The sequence below is a fragment of the Pogona vitticeps genome, chromosome 4 (genome assembly GCF_051106095.1).
Source record: "Pogona vitticeps strain Pit_001003342236 chromosome 4, PviZW2.1, whole genome shotgun sequence".
Lineage (NCBI taxonomy): Eukaryota > Metazoa > Chordata > Lepidosauria > Squamata > Agamidae > Pogona > Pogona vitticeps.
Genome location: NC_135786.1, coordinates 196253721 through 196281169, shown reverse-complemented (window position 1 = coordinate 196281169; position 27449 = coordinate 196253721). Strand labels below are relative to the sequence as shown.

Sequence of the window (27449 nt, the reverse complement as noted above, 5' to 3'; positions counted from 1 at the left end):
GATATCACATATTCCGTTGTTCAGGATAGAGAAATGAAAATAATCCAATTGAAACAAACACTTGGAGAACAAAATGGTTTGCTTCCAGAAAGTCCTAATTCAAACTCAACAGAAGAAAACATTAACCGAGGTAGGAAACTAATCCTATGCTCCTGAACCCAGGAACAAATGTTACTTTTTTGCAACATTAACAAGGATTAAGTTCTAATTATACAGTTAACATCTGTTTCAAGGTAGATTTTAACTATTGTCTAGAATACTGTTCAGACTTTTTTTGTTTGTTTTACACAGATATCAAGTGTAAGGCAGTGCAGAGGGCATCAGATGCTTTGCAGAGACAGTGTGAAGAAAAAGATGAGGTAACTATCAAAATCCTAGCTTGTGTTGAAAGGCTCCCAGTGGCTCTTGGTCTCTTAGATGATTGTCAAGACTGTGATGTGGCGGCCCTAGGTGAGAAACAAGCAAGGATGTTGGCAGGTCTTTGGGTCCACGTCCTAAGTCCGGCTCTGAGTCTTTAGTCCCAAGTCTGAATCCAGTCTTTGGCATCAAGTCCTGACTCCCAAAACCCAAGTCTATGTACCAATTAAAAATAAGCTCCCCCCCCCAAAAAAAGGAGGGGTGGGTCCATTCTGAGTCATGAGTCAAGTCTGATTCATTGAAAACAAACAAACAAAAAACAAGTCAAGTCACTGGTGAAACTTAAGTCTGACTTGACAGCGATTCCCACAGCTCAAGTCCCATCCCTGGAATCAAGAACATACACATGTGTAGAATGCTGTATCCAACAATAGTAGTTACATGGAAAGCTGACTGATTGAAAAACCACCTCTGGGATTGTAGAGAAAGGAGAATATGTTCTCATGAAACCTTCTGCCTGGGTTCAAGGGAAGTACAAAATGGTTATATGAGAGACAATGAATTAAAGTTGGTGGGCTTTTGAGGTGCTTCCCCTGTAACTTCACAATCCAATGTTTCAAATCCATAAATTCTTCCAAAAGAAATAAAGCCTTAGTTCATTGAAGCCTGCAATTAATAGTTATTTACCATAATGCCAATGCTCATAAATATTGTAATTGTAACTTGTTTTTTCAGTTAATAAAATCACTGAAGCTGAAAATACTGAAATTAAATGAAATGTTGCAAGATGCCAATGAAGCCTGCAGAAAATCAGTAGAAGAGAATAATAGACTGAAACAGGTGGTAAATCTTAAGGTTGGTCATGTGTCTAATAAATCTGTATCTAGGCTACCTATATCTCTTCTCTTTGCTATTTGTGATTCTCTGTTTCACTCTATTCCATTTTCTATCACTACCCCATCTAAAATGTGAAATTAACTACATATTAATTAAGATAACATATTATTAAGACAACAGAATAAGATTAACCCCCCAAAAAGCCAAGTCCATGATCTTTATCCTGTACAAATTCATTATAGCTTCTTAAGCTGTGGCCGTAAATCAGCCTCTTGACTGATGCCTTCCAAATTTGTTGGGCTAAAACTCAAAATGCCCTGAGATGTCGCTAGAAAAATGAAGTCTCCCTTATCTCAGAAGGGAAAGTTGGGTTTTGCGTGTATGTGTGTGCATGCATACACACAACTGGAAATTAGTAAATAAGAGAGGTTCTTTGCCAAATTTATAACTTTCCTTCTATGAAGAACTACTGGTAGAACACTTACGTATCACAGTAAGTATACCATCCTTTACTTTGCTGTTACAAAGGAATATTTCATCTTGAGTATAGATTGATGACTTCAAGAGTTCAACTGAAGACTCTTTCAGAAAGAAAATCTTAAGCATTTAAATTAGGATGCTTTGGTTTAGAAGATGTCAGAAGATTAAAAACAGTATATCTCATGACTAACCTCACTTCAAATACCTTTGAATGTGTTATAGGAACAAGAAGTGAGAGATCTTCAGAATGGGGCTAAGCATGGCCATGAGCTGGAAGCCACATTGTCTCGTCTACAAGAAGAACTAGATGAAAGCCGACGACTCTTAAACATAGAGGAGCTTAAGCATCAGAAATCAAAGAAATGCTTCTTTTCAAATTTGAAATACACAGTAGCAGATGCTTCTAAAATGCCCAGTACCAAAGAACCAGAAAAACCAGGCATCTCACCTACAGCTTTATACAGACTGACATCAGCCCATAAAATGAAATAACTTGGATTCTTTTTAAGCATATTAGAGCAGCTACTGAATTTGTCAAGGCAGTAGATGGGTGATTGACCACTGTTTTAAAATCAAGGGACAAAAGAAATGGAAACATCCTAGATGTCTCTAACTTAAAACTGAAGTGATATGCCAGCTTTTGTGTGGCAAATTAGCATGGACTCTTATTCTTTGAAGTGAAGGTAGACACTCTTCCGTTAATCTCTGCAGTAGGTACTCTTTTCTGTTTCTTAGTGCCTTATAACAGGGGAATAAGAGCACTTTTTAATACATCATTGTTTGATATGTGTTGTACTAGGTTACGTTTTGGAATTTTTTACTGTTTCAGAAATGCAGGTAATGTTCTAAACTTAAATGCTATCATCAAAAGAATGTTATTTCATTCTGTTACTGAATTTTTTCCTTTGTGAGTGGAAATAACGCAAAACAGCCATTTCTTATATTACTAATAAAAATGTTTTGTATTATTTGACAAGTGACTGCTAATAAAACTAAATGCTTATTATTTAGGGAATTAAAGTGTTACATAAGGTAAAATTTTAATGATAGGTTGACAAAGAATGTTTTAAAAGCTTTTCTTTCACGCTATGATTATCACAAGCTATTGGAAGATAATGACTAGGCCATAACCTCTTTCTTATTGTGTACACTCAATCTGAATCTGACTTTACTTCTGCTATTTTCCCAAGTTCGTACACTTGCTAAAACTGAGTTGCTATTTATATTTGAAATTTCAGTGAATTGCTTGAAAATCACATTGTGTGCAGTATGGATGAGAAAGCACCAGCCCAGTGTGTATGGATTACTTTCTGAAGAGAGTCTGTATGACCCCCATCTTCTCTTGTCAGAAAAGATGTGGAGCATAGGCATCTGATCTTCTTAGAAACCAGGGCTTTGAGATGCCTACAAGTAGTTATTGAGGAAGCCAGCTCCATATAATTCTTGCCTTTTGGAATATCAAAGCATGCATAAGCCCAGCTTTCTGTATGTAAGGCATGCCATTGTCCCCATTTACGACTGACATATGGCCCTTGAATTATTGCTACATGAGAGTGCAACAATGATGCTGTGAAGCTAGAGCAAATAAACTTTCTATAAGGCAGTTGTAAAATTGGGGGCAGTCCATCAAAACATTATAACTTTTAAACTAGTATTCAGAACAGTAAGTACAGTTGTAGCAGACAGTTTGCTCTTGCTCTGTGCCAAGCTTGGGAAAGTACAGGCAAAGGTTTTTTTGAATTATGATTTTTTAAAAGTAAAACTATTAACCCCCCTTTCAGAAATAGGTGACCTTAGATGTTCCCAGATTTAAAATAACTCACATAAATTGAGAAGACCAATCTTGCTTGGAAAATATGGGTGATCATCAACAGGTGTGATGAAACCTTTGCTTGGGGGGGGGGAACCAATTGATAGGGCTTATTTATCCATGTCATTAATCATACTTATGGGTGAACTGTCTTGAACTCTTAAACTCATTGTTCGTGTCTATGGAGAGGAGTGGCTTTGACTTTGAATTCAGATCCTGGATTTTGCAGATTCAGAGGATGGAGGTCTTATCTTTCTTCCCATCTGCATTAAGACCCTTCTTTTTGATGAAGCATGGTGCCAGCTAAATTTGATCATTGATGCTGCTCATTTGAAGCTGAGATGCTGTCAGTGGTTTAAGACACAAGGAGATGATTCATAAATTCTGGTATTAAGGAGGCTATGAAAATAGTTGACATATTTGCTGCTCCATTCATCTTGACACAGAACAAGCAACAAATCAGCAAATAGTGAAAGGTGGAGGGGTTCAGTTTAATCCATAAAACACAGCCAAGTAGATGCCCTAATTTAAGTCATTTCACTTCCTTTCTCAAGGTTCAAGAAAATCCCCAGTAAGCATCATTTTGCTATAAAAAGACCCATACTACACAAACCTGAAGGTGATTTAAAACCAGGTTTTGCAGCAAGTATCTATACTTCTCTCTCAGCCTTGTATCTAAATATGGATGTGCTGTGCTCCACTGTTGAACAGGAAAGAACACTGGCCCTGAACAGCATAAGAAGGGAATCGGGCTGAGACTTACTTTTCAATACAGCGGCCTGTATTGAACACCATTCAAATAACTTTGTTCATAAAAGCAATAAAGATCAATAAAGAAAACAGGATCCAAGATGGGATAAGGAAGCTATGTAATGAGAGGGGGGGGGAAAAGCCTGCCAGAAGAACCAAGTCTTCAAATTGTTTTTAAAAATTCCCAGTGAAGGTCCCAGTCAGATCTCCAGGGGTAAGGTGTTCCAAAGATGGGGGGCCACAGCCAAGAAGGCCTGGTTCAATGTTGGCGGAACGGACCACAGATGCCACCTGGGATTCCACGGTAAGCTGGGTCACGATGGACCCCCAAGCTGCGGACCACATTCTTTGTGCTGAGAGCTGCTGCCCCAAAAGAGAGCGAGCTTCCCAAACCACTGATAGATGGGGTGCCCACCCTCAGGACCTGTCTTGTCTGGGTTCAACCTCAGTCCAGTCTCCTGTATCCATTGCTGTCCAGGCCCCAGGCTCAATGGACGCAACAGCATCCACTGCTGTTGGAAAAAAGGAGATGTAAAGCTACATGTCATCAGCATGCTGGTGATACAAAGCACCACACCCCCTGATGACCCCACCTGGCGGCCTCATATAGACATTAAACAGTACTGGAGAGATGATCGATCCCTGCGGCACCCCACAAATGAGGAGCCACAGGACCAATACATTCTCTCCAAGCTGGACTTTCTGGGAACGGTCCTCCGAGAAGGATTGGAGCCAAGTAATAGCTAGGCCACCAATCCCCAACTCAGAGAGCCTCCCCAGGAGGATACCGAGAGAAACGTAACTAACAGGAATCCAACCTTTGTGTTAACAACTTAGAAGACAATTAAATCTTGCATGATTCAACATTTCAAGAGTGTTTATTTATTAAAATCAAGGTGAAACTGAAATAAGTATTTACATAATGAAGATCTGGTTACAGTCTGCAAACTGGATCTCTTCATTTAAAAACAGGAAATGGCATGTGTACAACAATAATATTGGTTTCTGCAGCGGAGCATAAACATTGTGATCTTCTATAGAACTTTAAAATTTAGAAAACCCCTTCATAACATTTTTTCAGTTCTTAGAGGAAAATAAAACAATAGAGATAGGCTAAGGCACTGAGTATTCTGGTGTCCTGTCATCCAATTCACAGCTTGATATCTCTCTTACTGGAACTGATTACAAGCCAGATTTTCAAGTACATTTTCCCTTCAACCTATGTAATATATGCAAGAATAGTTGTACCATTGCTGTGCTTTTTACATTGAACACCATATTAGAGATATGGGAATCTGCTACATAGCCAAGGATGAGAACACCAATACATAGTACCTGTACATTCAGAAAGCACTGCTGAAGACCATCCTAAAATGAAACCATCCTTTTCGACATCAGTTAACCACAGCATGTTTAACTATGTGTTTGAAACTGCTGCCTCCAAAAGGGCAACCTTCAACAGAAAAGGTTTTATTAAGACTATTAATACTTTAGTAAATGTTATCAATTTACTATTTTAAAAAATCTAAACCATGTAGAGATTTTTGTAGATTCATTGATTCCTGATATATATAGTTTTTCAAGGGCCCTAAGTGTAGAATCCAAAATTCATATACATTCATGCACAGATATATATGGATATAGGATTCTACATGTAAAATCTTTGAATGATAAACTGCTTTGGCATACAAAAAGGAAGGGATGAAATGTGTGACACATGACTTCACACCTGAATTACCTACTGAAAATAGGACATTATTTTTTCTAGTGCCCATTTACCACACTACATCAACATTACAATGAAACACCACATTAACTTCTTTAATCTTAACACTAAAATCAATGCAACAGCAGCCATTTAAAGTTTACCTTCCCCCCCCCCCCCCCAAAAAAAAATCCACCCTACATTTAGCAGGAGTAAAGGAAAGAACTTTCTGGAAGCTGAAGACCAAACTAGATGTTACAAGAGATATAGGCATACAGGTTGCCACTTTGAGGAGGTTGGGGGAGTGGTTAAACTTACCCTCCTTTGTTTGTGGCCCCATACATTCTATTCTTCATATCTGCAAGCATCTAAGAAAGGGGAATTTAGAGTGAAGAAATAGTGGAGAAAGAAAAAGATTATTCACTCTTTGCTCCCTATTATGACCTCAGCTAGTTTTCAGATAATCTTTAAACAGAACAAAGACTAACATGGGTTGTTCTTGCATCTCCTGTACAACATCTAGTTTGGCTCCATAACAAGCTGTTTTCAGGACGCATAATGTTCTTGGCCACTTGCTGTTAAGTTCCAATTATGTCATGAGCTTTTGTGTCTTTTCATTACAGTTGCAGCTCTGTCTTTCTATATCTGTTTGCATAGGGATGGCTTCTCTTTTTGATCTTTCAGTGATGCATCAACATTTGTTTTATTGAGAAGTTTATTTAAGCAAAATACAAAGAAAGCATCATCAGTAGAAGACTTTAAACCTTAAGCAGGCTGTTGATATTTTGCATTGTCTACTTGAGCTGCAGGCTTCTGTTCAGGAAGTGCAAGAGATACAGATGTCCCAGTGCATAAATGTAACTGGCTGAACCACATTGTCCTATTACGAGGTTTACACCAATCAGAGGAAGGCAGAGCAGTTCCTTCTTTCTCTAAGGCTGCTGCTGGTATTGTCCTTCTGTCGCTGTGTAGAAATCATCAAGGACACTTTGCAAATATTCAAATGTTGGTCTCTCTTCTGCTTTATCTTTCCAGCATGTTTTCATGATATCATAGAGCTCAATTGGGCAGGCTTCCATCCTTGGCATGCGATACCCACGCTGAAGAGCTACCATTACATCAGAATTACTCATACCTGTAAACAATACAAGCAAAACACCTTTCAGTCTGGTTTATTCAGCTGTGTCAAAGCTGAGCTTAGCTATAGAGTGACCACAAAAGATTCTAGAAGTTGCAGTCTAAAAAAGTAAGTTTTCCAAGCTTTGAGTAACAGCAAATTCATTTGACTTTGCAAGGGATGAGCATGCATATGCACATGGATGGGGTGTAGGTTGTTGTTCACCAACTAAAGTTTTGTATTTCCAACACCCGTGCACACCTAGTTCTTACACTGAGCAATTTTCTTTTCAGTCTGCAGATAAATCAGTAACAGAACATTTAGATCCCTTATTCCTTAACAAGAGAAGGAAAGAAGATTGAATAAATACCTTTGGAAAATTCATAGTCATGCTCCCTATTTAAACCAGCCTGCTATTAGACAGGTGTAATAACTGAACATAATTCAAGCAGCTCAACCTAAAGCAATGGTTGTCTGAGATTGCTCCTCTGCCTGATTATGTGTACACAAAGGAAGCCAAAAATTAATAATTTCCCACTGATGGAAGCCAAAGAACCAATCTTGAAAGCTGAGGGCAGTGGCTATGTTTTCAGATTATCAATACCTGTGCACTATCTACTTAACATGCCTACAAACACATTAAAAGACAACATACAGTATGCCTCCCGTTCCTACTTCCCATGTGAAAACTACCCAGGCATTTTATGCCTAGCTCTGAAAAATAGGCAGGCTAAACAACAGATATATTGTTCTTCATTCTGCAAAGGTTATTTTAGCCTATTAGGCAAGTTCACTTAGTCATTTGTTACTATCTCTAACTCTTCAAGAAAAGCTCATTTTAGAAGAAGGTCAGTGCATTTCAAGGCCAGTGTGGTCTGCAGACAATTTCATCTCAGGTCAGTTCAATTTTTCACTAAAGCTCAGAGCCAACCTTCTCTATTCTATCTCCAGTGTTTTCTTCAACTGTGAGATCTGGCACTGACACAACCCCTCCCCTCCCCAGTGCTTACTTTCAGTTTCCTTCCCAGATATGATACAGCAAACCCTTCTTCTTCTTCTTCCTCTTTTTTTAAAGCAAAGAATGTAAGTGAGCAGAATACTGTTGGTGCTGCCTAACAAGTCTCTCATATTGTACAAGCAGGACAGAGGCCAAGATATTCATTCATTCATTCATTCATTCATTCATTCATTCATTCATTCATTCATTCATTCATTCATTCATTCATTCGTCAAAAAGAAAATAACATCCTGAATAACTTGTAGGGGAGTGTCGGTGATGACTTTAAAGATATGCAGACACTCAGTCTATGGAGCCAACTTTGTGTTTGTGTGCTTCTCTGTGCATATATGTGCATTCCTGTAAGTGAAGAGCAGGTGTCAGAAAAGCAAGAGGTACATCAATGTTCCTCTTGTATTTTTCAAAGTCCCACTGTAACCAGCTTTCTACATGAAGAGTCTGAAGAGAAGAATTTAACAGATGGGCAAAGACATAGACAGTGGCGATTCTTTAGGAACCCAGATGTAGCGTTCATCCTGCTCATGGATATTTATGTTGAAATGTGCATGCACCAATAGGAGTTGGTGGGGGCGGAGTTAAGTGGGGGGAAAGAAAAAGGAGAGAGAGGGAGAGTAGGTGGTTGGGAGAGGAGAAAGGAGGTTGTTTAGTTGAGAGTTGATGACATTGATTTGTAACAATAAACAATTTCTACTTGGTTCTTAAATGATACATCACCTGGACCTCTGTCATTAATAGTGAACAAAGCTGATGTAATCAACTGGTGGCAGCTGAACAACACATAGTGTGCGCCTTTGCTTGGTGAAACAACCAAGGGCCACGTGGGAACGTGACACCAGGTTTCAAAACATTTAGGGCTTTGCACATTTAGAACCAGTTTTCAATTGGTCCTCAAAACTAACTAGGAGCAAGTGTTGCTCTTCCAAAACTGACAAGAATTTCAAAGCAATGTATCCCAATGAACAGCTTGAAAGCATGCTCTGAATCATTTGAGTTTTCTGGGAGTTTTCAAAGATAATCAAGTACAGTACAGCACATTACATCAGTCATTCCAATTTAACACCCCCCCCAAATTTTGGGCTAGCCATCTCTGTTTGAGAAGGACAGCAACTGGTGTAGTAAGGTGGTAAAATTTCATTAGTTACTTCTCAAAATTGACTGTGTGTTACAGTTCTTACTTCCTCTATACATGGATAGCAAAGTTATCCATATATAGAAGTGGGCCATGTAGCCATATACAAAGGATCTGTATCAGAGATGAAGAAAGTAACTTTTTTGGATGACAATTCCCTGAATAACCAAGGCAACATGGCCAGTGGCTAGAGCCTAGCATTTCCCTCTATTATGCCAATGTCTTTGACTGAAAAACAGCAACATTTAATGTCTGTTATGAACTATTTTTGCTACCTGTCTAAATAGAGTGCTGGTAAATCATAAGGCATTTTAAAAGTATACATACCTGGATAAGGGATTTTCCCATATGTAATGATTTCATACAGAAGAATTCCAAAAGACCATACATCTGATTTAATAGTGAAGGAACCATAGTTAATGGCTTCTGGTGCTGTCCATTTGATGGGGAATTTGGCACCTGTAGGGGAGGGAAGCATATTCTTTTCATTCTATAGCTGGGTTGTATATATGTAGCCAATTAAAACTAATCATGCATAGCTGAGCAACTGGAAAGGATTCAGAGGAAAACTATGGCAGTAGCTTGGGAGCAAAAGATGACAGCCTGCTTCACAGGACTGCCATACCAGGTGGCTGCTTCTGAAAAATGTTGGGGAATAGTTAGAGGATAGAGCAGCACATGGCATGTCCTGAATATGCTCAGCCCATTCTCAGGTGCAAATAAATGATGCTTTCCCCTCTCCAGTATAAGGTTCAGTTCTATGTGGGAAAGCATTCTCTTTTCGTTCAGTACAAAAGACTTGCTTTTTCATCCCACCTAGGACAAGCACAAACCACCTCTAAGCTGCCAACACTACCTCATTCCTCCCGTAATTGCTTCTGGTCTAACGGGGGGGGGGGGGGATTCAGTTGTATGTACAGATCCTTCATTTACAGTATATCCAAATAAAGGTCAAACTAGATATTAAAGAGAATGCCTATTTTATTTGGATAACAAGTTTTCCCACTAACAGTGGGATTTGCTTAGATACATGCCTCAGCAATCAAGTCTGCATATTAACCCCATGTTTTCTTTCACTTACTAATCACAGAACAAAGCATGCTAAATGCAAGAAGATACCTGGCTAAGGAAAATCATATGACATGAAATGCATCTTTCACCACTTGGGGGAGTGTTCATACCAAAAACATGACCATACTACCTAATTTAACCCACAGTCATGTGCGAATGCATATTACACATATTGTCTAATTTGACCCTGGAGGCTATTAACAGAATTTTTGTCCTGGAGGTTAAAATTATCAAAAAGATACAAACCTTCCCTGGCTGTATATTCATTATCTTCAATTACTCTAGCAAGTCCAAAATCAGCAATTTTGCACATAAGTGAGTCTGAAACTAGAACATTAGCTGCTCTCAGATCTCGATGTATGTAGTTTTTTCGCTCTATGTATGCCATCCCTTCTGCAATCTGCAATAACAAATGAACAGTCTTAATTTGTGTACTGTTTTTCTTCATCACTTCATGTTCACACAAATATTTTTCACCAATGAATAAAGTTTCTGGTGCATTACTTTCCACGTTTATGTGCTGTCTCTATGGCTATGCATATCATAGCTAACATATTTCTCACATCAAACATTATTGCTTGATGACAGGTTGACATACTATGTAGTGTCAAAGCATTCATGGATCTGTGCAAATTCACATTGAAAACCCTCATCTTCTTTCTCCTTTTGCCAAAAAGAACAAAAACATCAATTTCAGAGAGAAGGAGCTGGAATACAAAGTGTGGCAACTTTGGGCATGGATATAAACAGAGCAACACACTGAAAAAAAAATATTCCCAATTTTTTTCAAAGGGCTAAATAGAAACAATATAGAAACTGTAAATTATTACAGTATTAAATCACACTTCAGTCAGTCAATGAGACATTAAACATGGTTAACTTTAACACATAGGCTGAAAACCTATGGCTTGGTGTAGAGTTAGGTCCATTGAGATTGGTGGGAATTTGGTGAGACAACTCCTCTGTAGGTTCCATGGATTCAACTGATCTGCTCTAGTGGAAACTTTCTATACTAAGCAACGTGATTTCAGCAATAGATTCCAACAGAATGTGACTAACAGGCTAGATCTAACCTAATGGGTGCACTAAGGTCCTGGAGTGGGAAAATCAGGAAAATTGGAGCCAATATAATATTATACGAGGCAAAGTTTATAAGCTGGAAGACAAAGTGTGAATCAAGATGAAGGCAAACAAAAAGGGGGAAATTGTAGAGAACGAATTATGAGGCAAATGGTATGGGGAGGGGATGATAAATGGATATAGGCAGAGTTAAGCTCTGAAAGAGTCATTAAAATTTTATATGTCAAAATTGTAAAGCAATGCAAGAAAATTAGACAAATCACATTTCTATTCCATCCTACCTCAAAGCAGCTAAGGTACTGTACACTAAATCTCACAATATCCTTTTGCAAACAGATGGGCAATTTGGAAGCTTTCGAAGTTGAGTAAGGATGTGGAATAAATAAATGTCTCAGAAATGAAGAGCATATAATGTTTTGGTTAAAACAGTATCTCTAGAGCTTAAGACTCTAAACATTTTTATTATTATTTTTCAAACACATACACAATAAAATGAACAATGTGACATTCATAACTTTGTTAGATTTCACTTACTCTTTGTAACACATTAGAATACACAACATGAAAAAGCCATTAGGAAACCTGGTCATATAGACGACCTATGGCACAAGCTTAAGAAAACACCAGTGTGCTCCTGTCAAAGAAGAAGCTTTGCTTTAAAGCCTCCCCTTTAAATTTAATGAATACAGTAACATTGTTAATGATGACTAAAAGCATGCAGAATGGACACAACCACTGCTAGGTTTTCAAGACCTGTATGAGGGAAATATCTTGTTCATCCTGCAGCACTCTTCTAAGTAACCTGCATTCCAAGCAACCCATGAACATAAAAGAAAATGTTTATTTAATGATGGACATGTGTAAATGCTAACAATAACTATGTCTGAAATGGAAATAACCTTTTTATAAAAGCTTTCCACTCATCAGAGGCAGGTGGGTATAGTAAAAAAAATAAATAAAGGCATGTGTATTCCACAAATACAATTTTCATATTAGTTTTACAATTCAATTTTTTCCTTTTTTCAATTTTTCTAACATTTAAAGAGTTCTGCACAAACATAATACTGGACCATAATTGGCCAAAAATAAAAACAAATAGGATATTATTTCAGATGAAGTCTGTGTTCTTAGGCATTCACACATACACACACTTGACCTATCTACCTATCTACCTCCATCCATCCATCCATCCATCCATCCATCCATCCATCCATCCATCCATCCATCCATCCATCCATCCATCCATCCATCCATCCATCCATCCATCCATCCATCCATCCATCCATCCATCCATCCATCCATCCATCCATCTGGCTACTTTTCCTTCTGAATGGTTCACAGTTTCCTCAACACAGTGATCTTCTATGTCTCCACTCCAGATATAACTCAAGTCATTTTCTTGGACTATAGCTCCCAGAATGCTCCAGATACATGGTCAATGGCTAGGCTGATTAAGACAGTCTGGGCTTCATACCAGGGGTGTTGAGTCTCAAGCTTGAGTCCAAGTCTTTGATATCAAGTCCTGAGTCCCAAACCCCAAGTCAAAGTCCCTATTAAAAGCAAGCTTCCCCCCCCCCCAGAAAAACAGGAGTGGTGGGTCGGTTCTGTGTTGGGTGTGTGGGGGAAAGTCTAAGGCTTGTGAACCACCTATTTTTGGTCCCATCTGCCTGGCCTGTCTCACCCTCCCTCAACACTCCACTTCCCACCCTGTCAAAAACCCTCCCCCCTTGTTGCTATCTCCTCCTCCATTGTTTGTCTGCCTCTCTTGCATCTTCTGGTGAGCGTTGCAAAGCTTCTTCCAAGTTTATGGTGTCCTTCATTAAAAGAATAAGGACTCAAAAAGAAAGGTTACTTACCTGTAACGATGGTTCTTCAAGTGGTCATTCTGTGAATTCACACAAAGGGTTAATACCAGCGCCAGCGTTGGGCCTCTCGGAACGTTTTCTAGCTGCAAGAGAAAAGTAACAATGTTTAGGACTACCCCTACTGCGCACGCCCAGCCTAACCGTCCCTCAGTTCCATTTGTCCGCCATAGGCCCTCGAGTCATAGAGATGCCAGTGACAGACAGACAGAGGGGAGGCCGGGCGGGATTGTGTGAATTCACAGAATGACCACTTGAAGAACCATCGTTACAGGTAAGTAACCTTTCTTTCTTCATCGTGGTCTTCTGTGAATGCACACAAAGGGTGATTAGCACGCTTACTAACCGGATGGTGGGCTGTCACTGAAGAGCCGATGCTAGCACTGCCCTCCCGAATTTGGTCTCCTCTTTTGCCCTCACGTCCAATCTGTAGTGGGTTATGAAGGTAGAGGCATTGGACCACGTAGCGGACCGGCAGATGTCGGGCAGGTCGACGCCACGAAGTAAGGCAGTGGATGAGGCAACAGCCCGGGTGGAATGGGCTTTAAGTCCCTGTGGAGGATCTCTGTGGTTGAGCTCGTAGGCCAGGGCGATGGTAGATACGAGCCACCGAGAGAGCGTGGACGGCGAGGCCGGGCAGCCCTTCTTTGGGCCGAAGTAGCAAAGAAAGAGTCTGTTGGCCAGGCGAAAGTCCTTGGTCCTGGACACGTAAAAAGCTAAGGACCGTCGAACATCAAGCATGTGGAGCATGCGTTCAACATCAGTCGTCGGAGACGGAAACAAAGTTGGGAGAATAAGTGGCTGATTGACGTGGAAGTCGGAGACCACCTTGGGAAGAAAAGATACGTCCAGGTAAAGCATAACCTTGTCTTTAAAGAATTGAAGAAAGGGTTGGTCATGACGGAGAGCTGCCAGCTCGCTAGCTCGACGGGCAGAGGTGATAGCTACTAGGAATAGCGTTTTTAAAGAAAGCATCTTGAGGTCACAGGTAGCCATGGGTTCAAATGGGGCTCTGGATAGGGCGTGCAGAACCAAATGTAGGGACCACTGAGGGAGTGGAGGACGAACGGGAGGTCGGAGGTTAGAGAGACCCCTCAAAAACATCCTGACAGTGGGATGGGAGAAAAAACGGGAAGAGGGAGAAGCTCTGGGTTGGAAAAAGACAACCGCAGCCAGGTACACCTTGATAGTAGAGACAGACAGGTGGAAATCGAAGAGGTAACGGAGATACTGCAGAAGTGTAGACAGAGACACAGGGGAAGAGGCGAGATCCCTCTGCTGGGTAAATTTCAGAAAGCTTTTCCACTTGTAGGCATACAAGCGAGACGTGGAGGGCTTGATGGCGTTGGTCAAGACCTCTTGAATTTCTGGACGATCCTCCACGCCGTCAGATGGAGCGTGTCGAGGTCGGGGTGAAGGACTTCGCCTGCTTCCTGGGTCAGTAGGTCCGGCCATATCGGAAGGGTTACTGAGTCCACAGCCATGCTGACTAGAGTGGGGAACCACACTTGGCGAGGCCAAAAGGGTGCGATGAAAATGGCCGGAGTCATTGAACGTCGGAGTTTGATCAAGGATCTCTGTATCAACGGGATCGGTGGAAACATGTACAAGAGACCCTGGTTCCATGGAATCATGAACGCGTCGCCGAGCGAGTGGCGACCGAGACCTGCCCGGGACGCATACCGGGAGCATTTGGCGTTGTGAGGGGATGCGAACACGTCCAGCACTGGGGTCCCCCATTGGCGGCAAAGGTCCTGGAAGACCAGAGGGTTTAACTCCCATTCGTGAGTCTGATAATGAAGCCTGCTCAGAGTGTCCGCCACTGTGTTGTCCTCCGTGGCTACATGGATGGCCACAGGGTAGATATGATGACGGTAACACCATTCCCAAAGGAGGATGGAGAGATACAGGAGTGAGTGAGAGCGGGTTCCTCCCTGCTTGTTGACATAGTGCATTGTGGTAGTGTTGTCCGTCACCAGCTGAACTCCGCGGCCGCGCAGGAGAGGAAGGAAGGACCTGAAGGCCTTGATAACCGCCAGCAGTTCCAGGTGATTGATGTGGAACATGGCTTCCTGTGGTGTCCAGAGGGCGTGAATGGTGCGACGCCCGCAGTGCGCCCCCCAGCCGGACGGACTGGCGTCCGTTGTAACCTGAACGGTGAGACGGAGTGGACAAAAGGGCCGGCCAACCGTGAGATGGGGTGTGTACATCCACCACTGGAGCTGTCTGGTAAGCTCCGGGGTGACACGAAGGCGTTTCCGCTGACTGTCCATCATAGGGTCGAAAAGGGTGAGGAACCATGATTGGAGCGACCGGAGTTTGAGGCGAGCGTGCGCTAGCGCCGGCGTTGTAGAAGACATCAGGCCGAGGAGGTGTTGGGCGTGATGGGCTGTCACCCGAGCACCGGGGAGAAATTTCCTGATGGCTCGTTGGATCTTGTGTATTCTCTCTGAGGGAAGAAAGACTCGACCCTTTACAGCGTCCAAACAGACTCCTATGTATTGAACTGTTTTGGAGGGAGTGAGCCGAGACTTCTGTTTGTTGACAGTGAGACCGAGATTGGAGAGAAGATACAGGATGAACTTTGTGTCTTTCAGGGACTGCCTCCGCGAGGTGGAGACGACGAGCCAATCGTCCAGGTAAGGGTAAACGTGAATGCCCCTGAGACGAAGGTAAGCTGCCACCGGAGCCATGACCTTGGTGAAGGTCCGGGGAGCTGTGGACAGGCCGAATGGCAAGGCCTGGAATTCGTAGATTGTGTCCTGAAAGATGAACCGAAGAAACTTGCGGTGGTCGGGGTGGATAGTGACGTGAAAGTATGCGTCCTTGAGATCTATGAGGACGAACCAATTGTTGTTCTTCAGCAGGTGCATGATGGACTCTAAGGTGAGCATCCGAAAACGTCTGGGTCGCAGGTAAGTGTTTAGGAGTCTTAGATCGAGGATGGGCCTTATGCCTCCTCCGCTTTTTGAGACAGCGAAGTAGCGGGAGTAAAACCCGCATTGTATGTCGCGGGGTGGTACCGTAGAGATGGCATCTTTTTCCAAGAGAGATGATATTTCTTCCTCTAGCGAGGAGTCGAAGGGAGAATGAGTTATGAAACCTAGCGGAGGAGATCTTATAAACTCCAGCTGGTAACCGTGCTGAATAATTTTCAGAGCCCAAGTGTCGTTTGTGATGACAGACCAGTTGTGAAGAAACGGTTGAAGACGGGTGGTAGGTGGTGAATGGGTGAAAACGGGGGGCCGAAAGTCAAAGATACTGTTTTTGTTTCCTGCCAGGTGGTTTAAAGGGTTGGCGGCGATGGGGAGGACGAGGGCGGTATCCTTGATAGCCCTGGACAGAAGAAGAGGACTGGCCAGAGCGCTGCTGAGGTAGGTGCTTGTAAGGACGGTATTGTTGGGAAGATTGATACTGTCCATAAGATTTACGCCATTGAGGGCGTCGCTGTCTAGCTTGAGACTGAACAGAATAGGATTTAGCAGTTCTCTTAGCCTTGTGAAGGTCCTCCAAATGGGAGTCGGTCTTTTCGTTGAACAGCCCGGTAGCGTCGAAGGCGAGGCTCTCAACCTTTGACTTGACGTCCTCCATTATGTCAGCAGAACGGAGCCAAGCGTGGCGCCGGATAGAGATGGCAGACATGAGGACTCTGGCAGAGATTTCTGCTGCATGTCTGATGGAAAGACGTTCATACTTGGATACCGTCTGAGCTTCCTCATAGGAATTAAGAAAAGCTTGCCGGGTGTCTTCAGGTATCATTTTCAACCCCGGCAAAAGCTTGAGCCACAATTGTTTGTGATAGGCTCCGAAAACAGTTTGATAATTTATGACTCGAAGTAGCAAGGTGACAAGGGAGTAGATTTTTCTGCCGATGAGTTCCAGCTTTTTACCCTCCTTGTCAACTGGGGTAACATGGGCTTTAGCCGAAGGCCTTGAACAACTTGTCTCAACAATGAGTGAGTTTGGAATGGGATGCTTGAGCAGAAAATGAGTGTCAGCCCCATGAATCTTGTAGAAGTGCTCTGTGCGACGAGGGACGTTAGGTGTAGTCGCAGGCTGAGCCCAGAATTCCTTGATGGCCTCCATAACCACAGGCACAAAGGCTATACTGGGGGGAGCGGTACTGTCCTTCTTGATGTCCCCAAAGAACAAGTCCTCTCCGGGAGGCGAAGGGAGATTCAAGTCCAATTTGAGGGTCTTGGCAAGCCTGGACATCATCTGAGAGTAAGAAGAAAAATCCTCAGATGGAGAAGGGGCGTGAGTATCGCCAGTATCGGAAAGCACCAGATCACCCGGAGGTAAATCATGCGGTGGCAAGGGAGGGGGTTGTTCCTGGTCGGAGTCAGAAGACCGCTCCGTGGACACCTCATCTGGATCAGAGGAGAAGACATCCCTCTTCTTCTTTGGAGGGGGCTTCTCGATGCCGACCTGCGTTGTCGGGGGTCGAACTGGGACCACGGTTGGCGCCGAGGTGGAAGGGGCCGGTTGCGGCGGAGGGGCAACCGGTAACGCAGGAGGCTGGTCTCTGGGTCGAATAGCCCGGCGTCGGCGTCGAGGTCGGGTCGACTCCGAAGAAGAAGACACATATATGTACCGGATCTTTTTGCGGTACCGGTCTCGAGATGCGGATGTCGAAGACGAAGAAGGAGACCTCGAACGGTCGCGTCGACGTCGATGGTGCTTACGACGCTTAGGGCGGTCGGAATCCGCCGAACGGGAAGAAGAAGATCGACGTCGATGCTTGCTACGACGTCGATGAGAACGGTGCTTCTTCTTAGAGCGTTTACGCTTAGAAGATTTCGAGTCCGAGCGATCGCCAGAGTCGGACTGAGTGGAAGCTCGATGCCTCTTCTTTGATCGTTTCCGTCGAGGAGACTTCGACCTCGAGCGGCCGGAAGAAGGGGACCGACTCGGGGAGCCATGCTTCTCCGTGCGAGAACGTTTGCCTCGAGGAGATTTCGACCCGGAACGCACAGGTGATCGAGGTATCTTCTCTCGAGGGGATCTCGAGTCCGAGTGTATGGACGAGATCGACACGGGAGGCGACCCCTGGCCCGCAGGAAAGGGGCTATGTGGGGCAGAAGCGAGGCCAGTAGTGACAACGACTAACTGGCTCGGTGTCGGGGAAGACCTTCCCGAAGGCGGTATCACTTCAGTACGTCGAGAAGGAGGAGGAGCGGGTGCCTCGGACGAGGCCCCGAAGCGCCTCGACAACTCCTCAAGAATCGGTGATGGGATGGAACCCGAGCTCGGAGAAAGCGGGATGGAAGTCATTTTAAGCTGGGCGGCCGCCTTAGCTTTGGACGATTTCGACGGCTTAGCTTTCGGAGCCGGAGGCTCGGGGTTCGAAGCAGGAGCGGCCGATTTCGACGACGCGGATTTTTTCGACATTTTGGAGACTTAGAGACGACTGACTGAACAGGAGCTGCTCGAGAAGTGGAAGCCATTTCCCCCTCCGAGGGCGCCGTGGAAGACAACGTTGACTCCCACAGATGAAGTTTAAGGCGCTGTTGGCGAGCTTTGAGAGCGGCCTTAGTGAAGGCTTTGCAGTGTGGGCAAGCTTTGGGATTGTGCGACTCGCCCAAACAATACAGGCAAGTATCGTGGCCGTCCTGATGAGGAATTTTGCGGTCGCACACCACACACCTGCTGAACGGCCCGGAAGGGGACATAGGGCAGTAAGGAAACCGAAACGACAAGTCCTAGGATAAGGCAGAGCAGTCCGAAATCAGTCCGAATAAAGCCAGAAAAACACACCGGGTCGTCAAGTTGAAGGGAAAAAGCGCTAGGGTAGTCCGAGAGCGAAGCTAGGTCAAAGCCAAAAAATCAGATATATCGCAGTAACGCAGCTAAGACGAGAGGCTCCAAACCGCTAGGCGGAAAAATGGAACTGAGGGACGGTTAGGCTGGGCGTGCGCAGTAGGGGTAGTCCTAAACATTGTTACTTTTCTCTTGCAGCTAGAAAACGTTCCGAGAGGCCCAACGCTGGCGCTGGTATTAACCCTTTGTGTGCATTCACAGAAGACCACGATGAAGAAACATAACTCAGAAAAATGGGCCCAAGTTTTGTGTTGAGTCCGAGTCATTAAAAAAAAACAAAACCCAAGTCAAGTTGCCAGTAAAATTCAAGTCCTATTCAACAACAAGTCCTGTGACCTGAATCCCCATCCCAGTGTTATATCTCCCAAATGTAACTTTTAAACATTTCTGCTACATTCCACCCACTTCAGTGACATTTCTGTGTCACTAAACAGGTGTGAATAATCGATTATCATTAAGGATCTGGGTGGTTATTCACCACTGATTCACTTAGTGTATTTTCAAATACCAGTGAGACTTTTATTAAACTATGTTAAGCACTGTAGCAAGAGGAAGGCAGACTGTAATTGTTTGGTTTATACCTGCCAACAAATACTCCAAATACCATGTGAATGGCCTTCCAGGGCATTTCCTAATAACAGGGCAGAGAAGTCTGTTACATTCTTCTCTGTGGAGGCTACATTCAAACAAAAAAGGGCCAAAGACTTTACTATTTCTTCTCCACAGGCCCGCAGCTGACTCAGCTCTGCCTAATTCCTTTCCCCCACCATCCTCCATGGCCCAAACAATCCAAGACACCAGTTTCACAATGAGAAGCAGAGCTTCCTTATAAGAGCAAATGGACTTTCATTTCTTCTCTCACAAGGTTTCCTCAGCTCCCAAAGCTGCAAATCAGCTTGTGACTGACCCCAAACAACAGGCTCAATTTGCAAGTTGATCACATAGACACAGCAGGTTCGAAGGAACTGTGTCGCTACAAGGATACCTTTTATCACCTAACTGTACAGCTGAAATTTTGTGTGGTTTGCCCCTCTGCCAGCATCAAGGAGGGACTGAGAAAGGAGAGTACTGTGAAATGTAAGATTGCTGCTTGTAGAAGGGTGGCTGCAAAGAAATCAAGACAGCTCTGATCACACAGTTGTCCCAATTAAGAAACATGTGAATACAGTGAACTTGGCTTATAAACAGAAAGATCCCTAATGCGAAAATACCAGGAGCGGGATTTCATTTGGAAAGTTGCTGACTGGTATTTGTTAGAGACACAAGAACAAAAAGATTTCAGATCAGTTTTATTTCAGGCTTGAGCAGGGATTGACAGACTAAACAAGCATGGCTAGTAATGAAATTAACCCTACCCTTTATGTACATCAGTGATATTCTTATTAAAAACAATCAGAGGGACTAAAGCGCCACATAGCTGAGTTTTACTAACTTACAAAACGGTAGTTTTGCTATAAATAAATACCATACATAGGTGCACACTCTTTAAAATGTTGCTCAGGTACCCGTCTGCTTTTTGATATGCAGACCAGCATCTATAAAAAAGAAACTACACACTTTCCTTGTTCCTCTTTTTGAGGTTGAAGCAATGGAAAAATACTGGTGGCATTTCCCATCACACTGCCACAAGTGCGGAACATGCTTCTTGCAAAGAGAAATGTTGCACAAAAGCTAAGCCCCTATATCTCTCCATAAACCTTAAAAAGGAAAAAGGAAAGGCCTAGAAAAGGCTCAGAAATCAATTGGCCACAGGCCTTACTCTAAAAAGAACAGGCTGTCATATATATGCTTGGATGTGTTTTCTACATGCTATATATATATATAGCATGTAGAAAACACATCCAAGCAGTGAGGCCACCTACCCCTGCAAGCATAGAAGTACCTCTATAACTACAGGAAGGATCACAGACAACACACTGGGTCCCCCCCCCCCCCGACAGAGAAAGAATGGGCAGGCCTTTAAACTTATGTGTTCATCATAGCATAAAACACAGTATACACACACTTCAGATACATATCTAAGCACTACTATTGTCTGTTCATATCATCTGGCTTTCATGGGATGTTTGCATGTTTCCCATGCAAATGGCTGTACACTCTAGATATGCATACCACCAGAAACTATGTGTTATGAAATATGTCTATTTATGGATGCATCTTTGGTTTCCTCAGTACATGGATCTTCTTAGATGGGCTAGGTAAGGAAGCAAGGATGCTCTGCTTCTCTCCCATCCATGGTACGTATTTTAAAGATCCATGCCAAGATTGTCCTGTTTTAGGAGACAGGCGGTAAACAAATCTCAGAGCAAACAGTGCTAGTAGAAAATAACATTTCCTTTTTGTGTGTGAAGTGACTTTGTAGCTTGGGCACATATCTTCACTGATCCCCTGCTGGTGGCTCAATGACTGAGTGCAAATGTGTTTGTATATACCTTGTGATTATGGAACATCAGTGCCCTGAAAAGTTAGGAGTAAGAGGAGAACACTGAGGAGAGGGCTGGGGACCCCAGGGACTTAGGTATACCATATCATTTGGAGTAAGGCATGGGAAGGGGGCATGTTGTGGCCATTTCCACAGTAATGTGGACTAGAAGATGTGCCACCCACTCTTGTCTTTTTCAACTCCTGCCGTGTCATAAGAATTCAATTGTGTGACAGTACAAGGGTTTATCTTGGTTTCTGGTTTCAGCCTTGAAATGTCAATGAATGAAATGTTGCTGACTTGGCAACCTTATGATATGCAATATTTAAATAGAAAGAAATGTGTTATTTCATTTACAATTTTAAAAGTTCAGGAAGTGTGACAACAACAACGACAACAACAACAACAACAAAAGATTAAAACAGACAAGCTGCAATTTAGATGGGGGGGAGAGCAGGTCTATATTAGCATTTTCTAACTTCAGTGTAGGTGAACATACTACACAGTATTTCCTTCCACTCTATTCATTCCTGACCTTTGGAAAACCTGATTCATCTGAGTAAACAGTGCTATTTGCACATATAAGTAGACTTCAACCCTGCCCCCAAAGCCGCCACAAGAGGTGCTACTGTTTTGTTAATTCACACATAAACTAGCACCACTCTGCTGCAGCAAATGCAGCTAGATCATAGGGATTTTCTAAAGTATCTGGTGAGTACAAAAGCACAGCAGCCTTCTACAGAGAAGGACCTTTGCAAAACTAAAGCTCTAGTATATGAGCACACAGTCAGGAAGAATGGAACATACTCAGGAACTTTCATGTTTTATCAACCCAATTCCATTGGCATTTATTAACTAAAGCATTTATTAAATAAAAAGCAGTTTGTCTCTTTGACCATTCACTTCCATGAGAACTACAGTTGCAAATACATTTAGCTTTCTATATGTGCACATTTCTTCAACAGAATTATTGTATACAGTGGGCAAAAAATATTGGTAGAAATTTACACTGATAGAAGCTGATGATGTCATGAGCTATTAAAATTTCATTTAAATTACTTTGAAGGTCCATATTCCCCTGTTTCTGAGGCTCCTTAGGACTTCCTTTTGCCCTGGGAAATCCTTTGGGGGCATCAGGATGAGAGGGGAGCATTTAATCAGCAACCATCACTGCTGGATCACCATAAGTGGGATTGGGACTGCCAGTTGCAATGTTTGGCAATTAAATACTCTTCCCTCTTGTCCCAAGGCCCCCAAAGGCTTCCCTGGGGGGAAAAGGGGGGCCCTAAGGAGCCATGGGTTGAAAGAGATAGAAGCTAAATTGAGGAGATAGAAGCTTTTAATTAATTTAAATTAAATTAAAACAACACCAGCTGATCATGCCATCAGCTTCCATTAGTGTAAATTTCTACCAACAGGATTTGGACCAGCATATATAATTTGTAATAGTTTTGAAAATTTAAATAGTAGCAATTAAACAACAACAACTAATCCTACTGTGTATAAGCTATGGCTTAAATGAGATTCAAATAGAACTTATTTACACTACCAGACTCCTACTAAACAAACAAACAAGAAGCAAGCAAGCAAGCAAACAAACAAACAGTGGGGGAGGTAGCAGTATTTCAATTAAAGTATCTGCCCCTTGTAAGCCAGCATTTAAACTATCTAGAAAGCAAGCAGATAGTCATCTGAATAGCAAAAAGAAATATATTACTTCTTATCTAACAAGAGCCCTATTAATATGCTTGTGTATTTTTTAAAAAATTCTTCTAAAATTACAGCAGTGCATTTTCTTGTATTTCTTTTCTTTTAGAGTCAATAGCCTAGTATTTTTTTAGTCCTCCCATTTGGGTGTGCTTAGCCAGCCCAGTTATCCCACTCGGATTGGTATAGATTGTGCTAAACAGGGTCACTTTGGGGTGTCATTTGGGGTGATCAACCAGTTCAGGTAACTTTCCTTTAAAGGGAAAGAAAACAAAAACAAAAAAGTCCCTCTCTCTTTTCCTCCTGTACACTTAACCATCTTAAGAAATGGAAAGCTTCCTTGTCACTCCCTTCAAGGGGAAGGGACAGGAAGTTTTCTGTGGACCAAACCACGGGATAAAAGTTCATCTGATCATACCCAGAGTCAGCTCACATGTCCCTCTACCTCAATATTGTCTACAACACTGGTTCTTAACCTTGGGTTACTCAGGAGTTTTGGACTGCAACTCCCAGAAGCCTTCACCACCAACTGTGCTGGCTGGGGTTTCTGGGAGTTGCAGTTCAAAAACATCCGAGTAACAAAGGTTAAGAACCACTGGTCTACAACAACTGCCAGTAACTTGCAGAGTTTGAGAAGAGCTTCTCCTGTAACTGTCAGAGGATGATGAAAATGACAACAGAACACACAAATTCCACCACTGAATGATGACTCATCCCTGGTGGTATGATGCTGGCTAATATTGAGCTGGTACGTTCCCCATTTTCAAAATCATTTAACATACCATCTAAAATTCCGTATAAGCCCATTCCATTCAAGATCCCCCAATATTTCTGAGGATCTGCCCTTGTATCTTTTACACACAAAATACATCCGTTCTTGTATTTCCAGATATAAGGATAAGAGCCACTACATTATTATCCTTTCCCTGCAAGAAACAAGGCATTTTGTGGAACCCTGAATGAAAGATGAAGGGGGGGGGGATTTTTTTTAAAGCAAATTAGATGAAACTCTATGACATAGAGCAAAATGTATTTGTGTACATGGCTTTTTGATGATAGTTGATGACTGTCAAATTAAAAAGCCCTGGATGAGAAAAAGTATACAGTACTTTATCTCACTGTCACTTATAGGTGAGGAATCTCAAAGGGCTTAAACTTGCTTATCAAGATGTCTTATTAAATCAAGAAATTGTCTAATGTCACAAGAACAAAAATGTTTCACCAACTATTATTTCTGCCCTAGCACAAAACATGCACAGCACCGTGCCCCTAATTTGAGACGTAGAGATGGGGATAGCTACATTGCCTTTTACTACAAAAACAATGTGGAGTCTTATGATGCCATGGAGTCTAACAAGTTTTGTGATAAGGAAAACTGGTGTGATTAATAATAATAATTTATATCTAAATCATCACAAATAATAATTTATATCTAAATCATCACAAAGACATTTGAGAAATGCTGCTTTAAGCTACTGTATGTTTGGGTACAATTCCAAAAACAGAACTCTCAATTTCTGCTTAAAATTGTTGTTTTTTAAAATGATGAACCACCATGTTCATTTAGACATTTTAATAAATAAGGAAGATGAAGAACAAAACCCTAAAATTTGAAATGAGCCTAGATACAAAAGCTGCTGATATACAGTAGCACCCAGATTATTATTATTATTATTATTATTATTATTATTATTATTATTATTATTATTATTATTATTATTATTATTATTATTATTATTATTATTATCATCATCATCATCATCATCATCATCATCATCATCATCATCATCATCATCATCATCATCATCATCATCATCATCATCATTTCCCCAGAAAATATTTTGTTACTTTGATGACAATTTAGGGCAAAATGAGGTCAACATTTCCAACAGGAAATTAAGGTCATGTTCAAAGGATATTTCTTACAGGATGCATTACTCTGTAGGACTCTGCCCTGTGGTAAGCACTAGTTTAAAGGGAATTTTTGTTTGTTTGTTTCCAGTCTAACTGGAGCTTTCTTGTTCTCTGTTCCTTTTATTTTTATTTTTTTGTTCATCTGCTTGCTTTCAAGATGAACAATGAAGGGAGTATGTTGTAGTCTGACCAGCTGCTATTTGTTTGAAGGAGAATAGAAGTTATTTGCAAAAATAAGGACTACGGAACAGCTGGTTGAACTGCTTACCAAAGCTGTGTTCTTGCTCTCTATTTTATTCCTTCCCTGCTCTTCCCTTTCTCTGAAGTAGTGCTGCATACTTTTACTAAGGTATTTATTTGCTTCTTTTGTCAGTTTGGCGAAAGGGGAATGTAAATTATCTAAATCCCTTTCTAAACTTGCATAAGAGATAGAGTCATTTCCTGGTCTACCTTGGTTTATTGAACGCAAGGCTTCTCTCATCGTGTTTCGTCCTACAATTAGAATGTTTGTGACTATCCCATAAAGTCACAGCAACTGAGCTAATAATTAGAGGGCTTTACACAATAAAGCTAACTTTGTAGATAAGGATAGTTAAAGTTTCAGTAGATATTTTCAAGCATCAGACTGAGCTCAGTTACAACCAGCCATGCTGAGCACTGTGGTAGCTAGTGATACAGTTTTTTCAGGCACATTTCGCATTATTCTACCTATGGAAGACTTGCAACGGCCTCTTAAAAACTTAGTGCAGCTCAACCAAGCCGCAACTGGTAAGGCATCATATAATGTACTGACTACAATGTGCTTTCAGTTGTATAGTATAATGTACAGTAAGGCCCAGCAGTTCAGGGAGCTTTTTAAAAATTGCCATATGTGCATGCAGGAGAAATCCATTTAAAAACTAAGATCCAACTCCCAAAAGCAGATGATCAAGCCAAACATTTTAAAGCACATGTGCCTTAGAACATCAGACACCTATTAAAAAGGAATCACAAGTAAGGCCATGCCACATCTATGCCATATCATCAGTTTGAATGTCATTTACCACGGAGGGATGTGGTGGCACTGCAGGTTAAACCACAGAAGCCTCTGTATTGCAATGTCAGAAGAGCTGCAGTCGTAAAATCGAATCCACACAACGGAGTGAGCTCCTGTCGCTTGTCCCAGCTCCTGCCAACCTAGCAGTTCGAAAGCATGCAAATGCAAGTAGATAAATAGGTACTACCTTCGTGGGAAGGTAACAGCATTCCGTGTCTAGTCGCACTGGCCACGTGACCACGGAAACTGTCTTCGGACAAATGCCAGCTCTATGGCTTGGAAACAAGGAACACCGCACCCTAGAGTTGGACGCAACTGGACAAATTGTCAAGGGAAACCTTTACCTAAAGTGGTGACTGCAGAGAATGATTCATGGCTTTCCCCAGACATTCTGCTGCAACCTCATACAAAGACTTGAGAAAGTAAAGTTCTCTGTTGCACTATCAGGTTTTTATAAAGTATGCAGTCTGATTGCCTTTTAAAGCAAACAGGCATGGAAAGGATTTTAAATGTGCATTTTTCTAAATGTACACATCCACACACACATACACAATTTACCTGAGCTGAGAAATCAATGAGCTTTGGAAGTAGTAATTTTCCACCCTCTGTACTCTTCAGAAAATCCAGCAAGCTGCCTACGATAAATGATTGGGAAAGTGTAAGGCAAATTGGCAAGAAACAAAAATAAACCACAGATGTGTTCTAATACTTAAAAGAAAAAGACATACAAACAGCGATACATACATATTTTATGTTAGGAACATATACTTTATATAAAGTATACATTCCTATGTCTCATGTCACCTTACACTTACATAAAAATTCTAGTATTTTAAAGAGGATTTTTAAATTTGTGAACCTTGGAGACAGTTTGTTATTGTTCAGTCATTACGTTGTGTCCAACCCTTCATGACCACATGGACCAGAGCCAGCCCCTCCTGTCTTCCACTGTCTCCCAGAGATGAGTCAAATTCATGTTGGTAGCTTTGATGACACTGTCCAGCCATCTCATCCTTTGTCGTCCTTTCTCCTTTTGCCTTCACTCTTTCCCAACATCAGGGTCTTTTCCAGGGAGTTTTCTTCTCATCAGATGGCCAAAGTATTGGAGCCTCAGCTTCAGGATCTGTCCTTCCAGTGAGCACTCAGGGTTGATTTCCTTCAAAATAGATAGGTTTCTTCTCCTTGCAGTCCAGGGGAATCTCAAGAGTCTTCCACCACCACAATTCAAAAGCATCAATTTTTCATCCAGACAGTCAAAGGCTTTTGCGTAGTCAATGAAGCAGAAGTAGATGTTTTTCTGGAACTCTCTGGCTTTCTCCATAATCCAGCACATG

General features: G+C 42.1%; 2 protein-coding genes across 15 annotated transcripts in view; one reads left to right on the top strand and one right to left on the bottom strand.

The window, feature by feature from the left end:
- Positions 1-2654, top strand: part of LOC110089712 (kinesin-like protein KIF20A) — a 31024-nt gene extending 28370 nt beyond the window's left edge. For all 5 annotated transcript variants that reach the window (XM_078393753.1, XM_072998941.2, XM_072998942.2 and 2 more), the window contains exons 16-19: positions 25-130; positions 292-359; positions 1093-1212; positions 1897-2654. In XM_078393753.1, the coding sequence (XP_078249879.1) occupies positions 25-130; positions 292-359; positions 1093-1212; positions 1897-2166 (564 nt within the window). In that variant the 3' untranslated portion in view covers positions 2167-2654. The remainder of the gene's footprint in view (positions 1-24; positions 131-291; positions 360-1092; positions 1213-1896) is intronic.
- A 2439-nt stretch (positions 2655-5093) lies between these two features.
- LYN (LYN proto-oncogene, Src family tyrosine kinase) overlaps positions 5094-27449 on the bottom strand; it is a 53696-nt gene continuing 31340 nt past the window's right edge. For 9 of the 10 annotated variants that reach the window (XM_072998938.2, XM_072998940.2, XM_020812954.3 and 6 more), the window contains exons 10-13: positions 26674-26750; positions 10521-10674; positions 9531-9662; positions 5094-7074 (exon numbers count right to left, since the gene is read on the bottom strand). In XM_072998938.2, the coding sequence (XP_072855039.2) occupies positions 6872-7074; positions 9531-9662; positions 10521-10674; positions 26674-26750 (566 nt within the window). In that variant the 3' untranslated portion in view covers positions 5094-6871. Of the gene's footprint in view, positions 7075-8066; positions 8120-9530; positions 9663-10520; positions 10675-26673; positions 26751-27449 lie in introns of all 10 variants that reach the window. The other variant, XM_078393755.1, reaches the window with a different exon arrangement.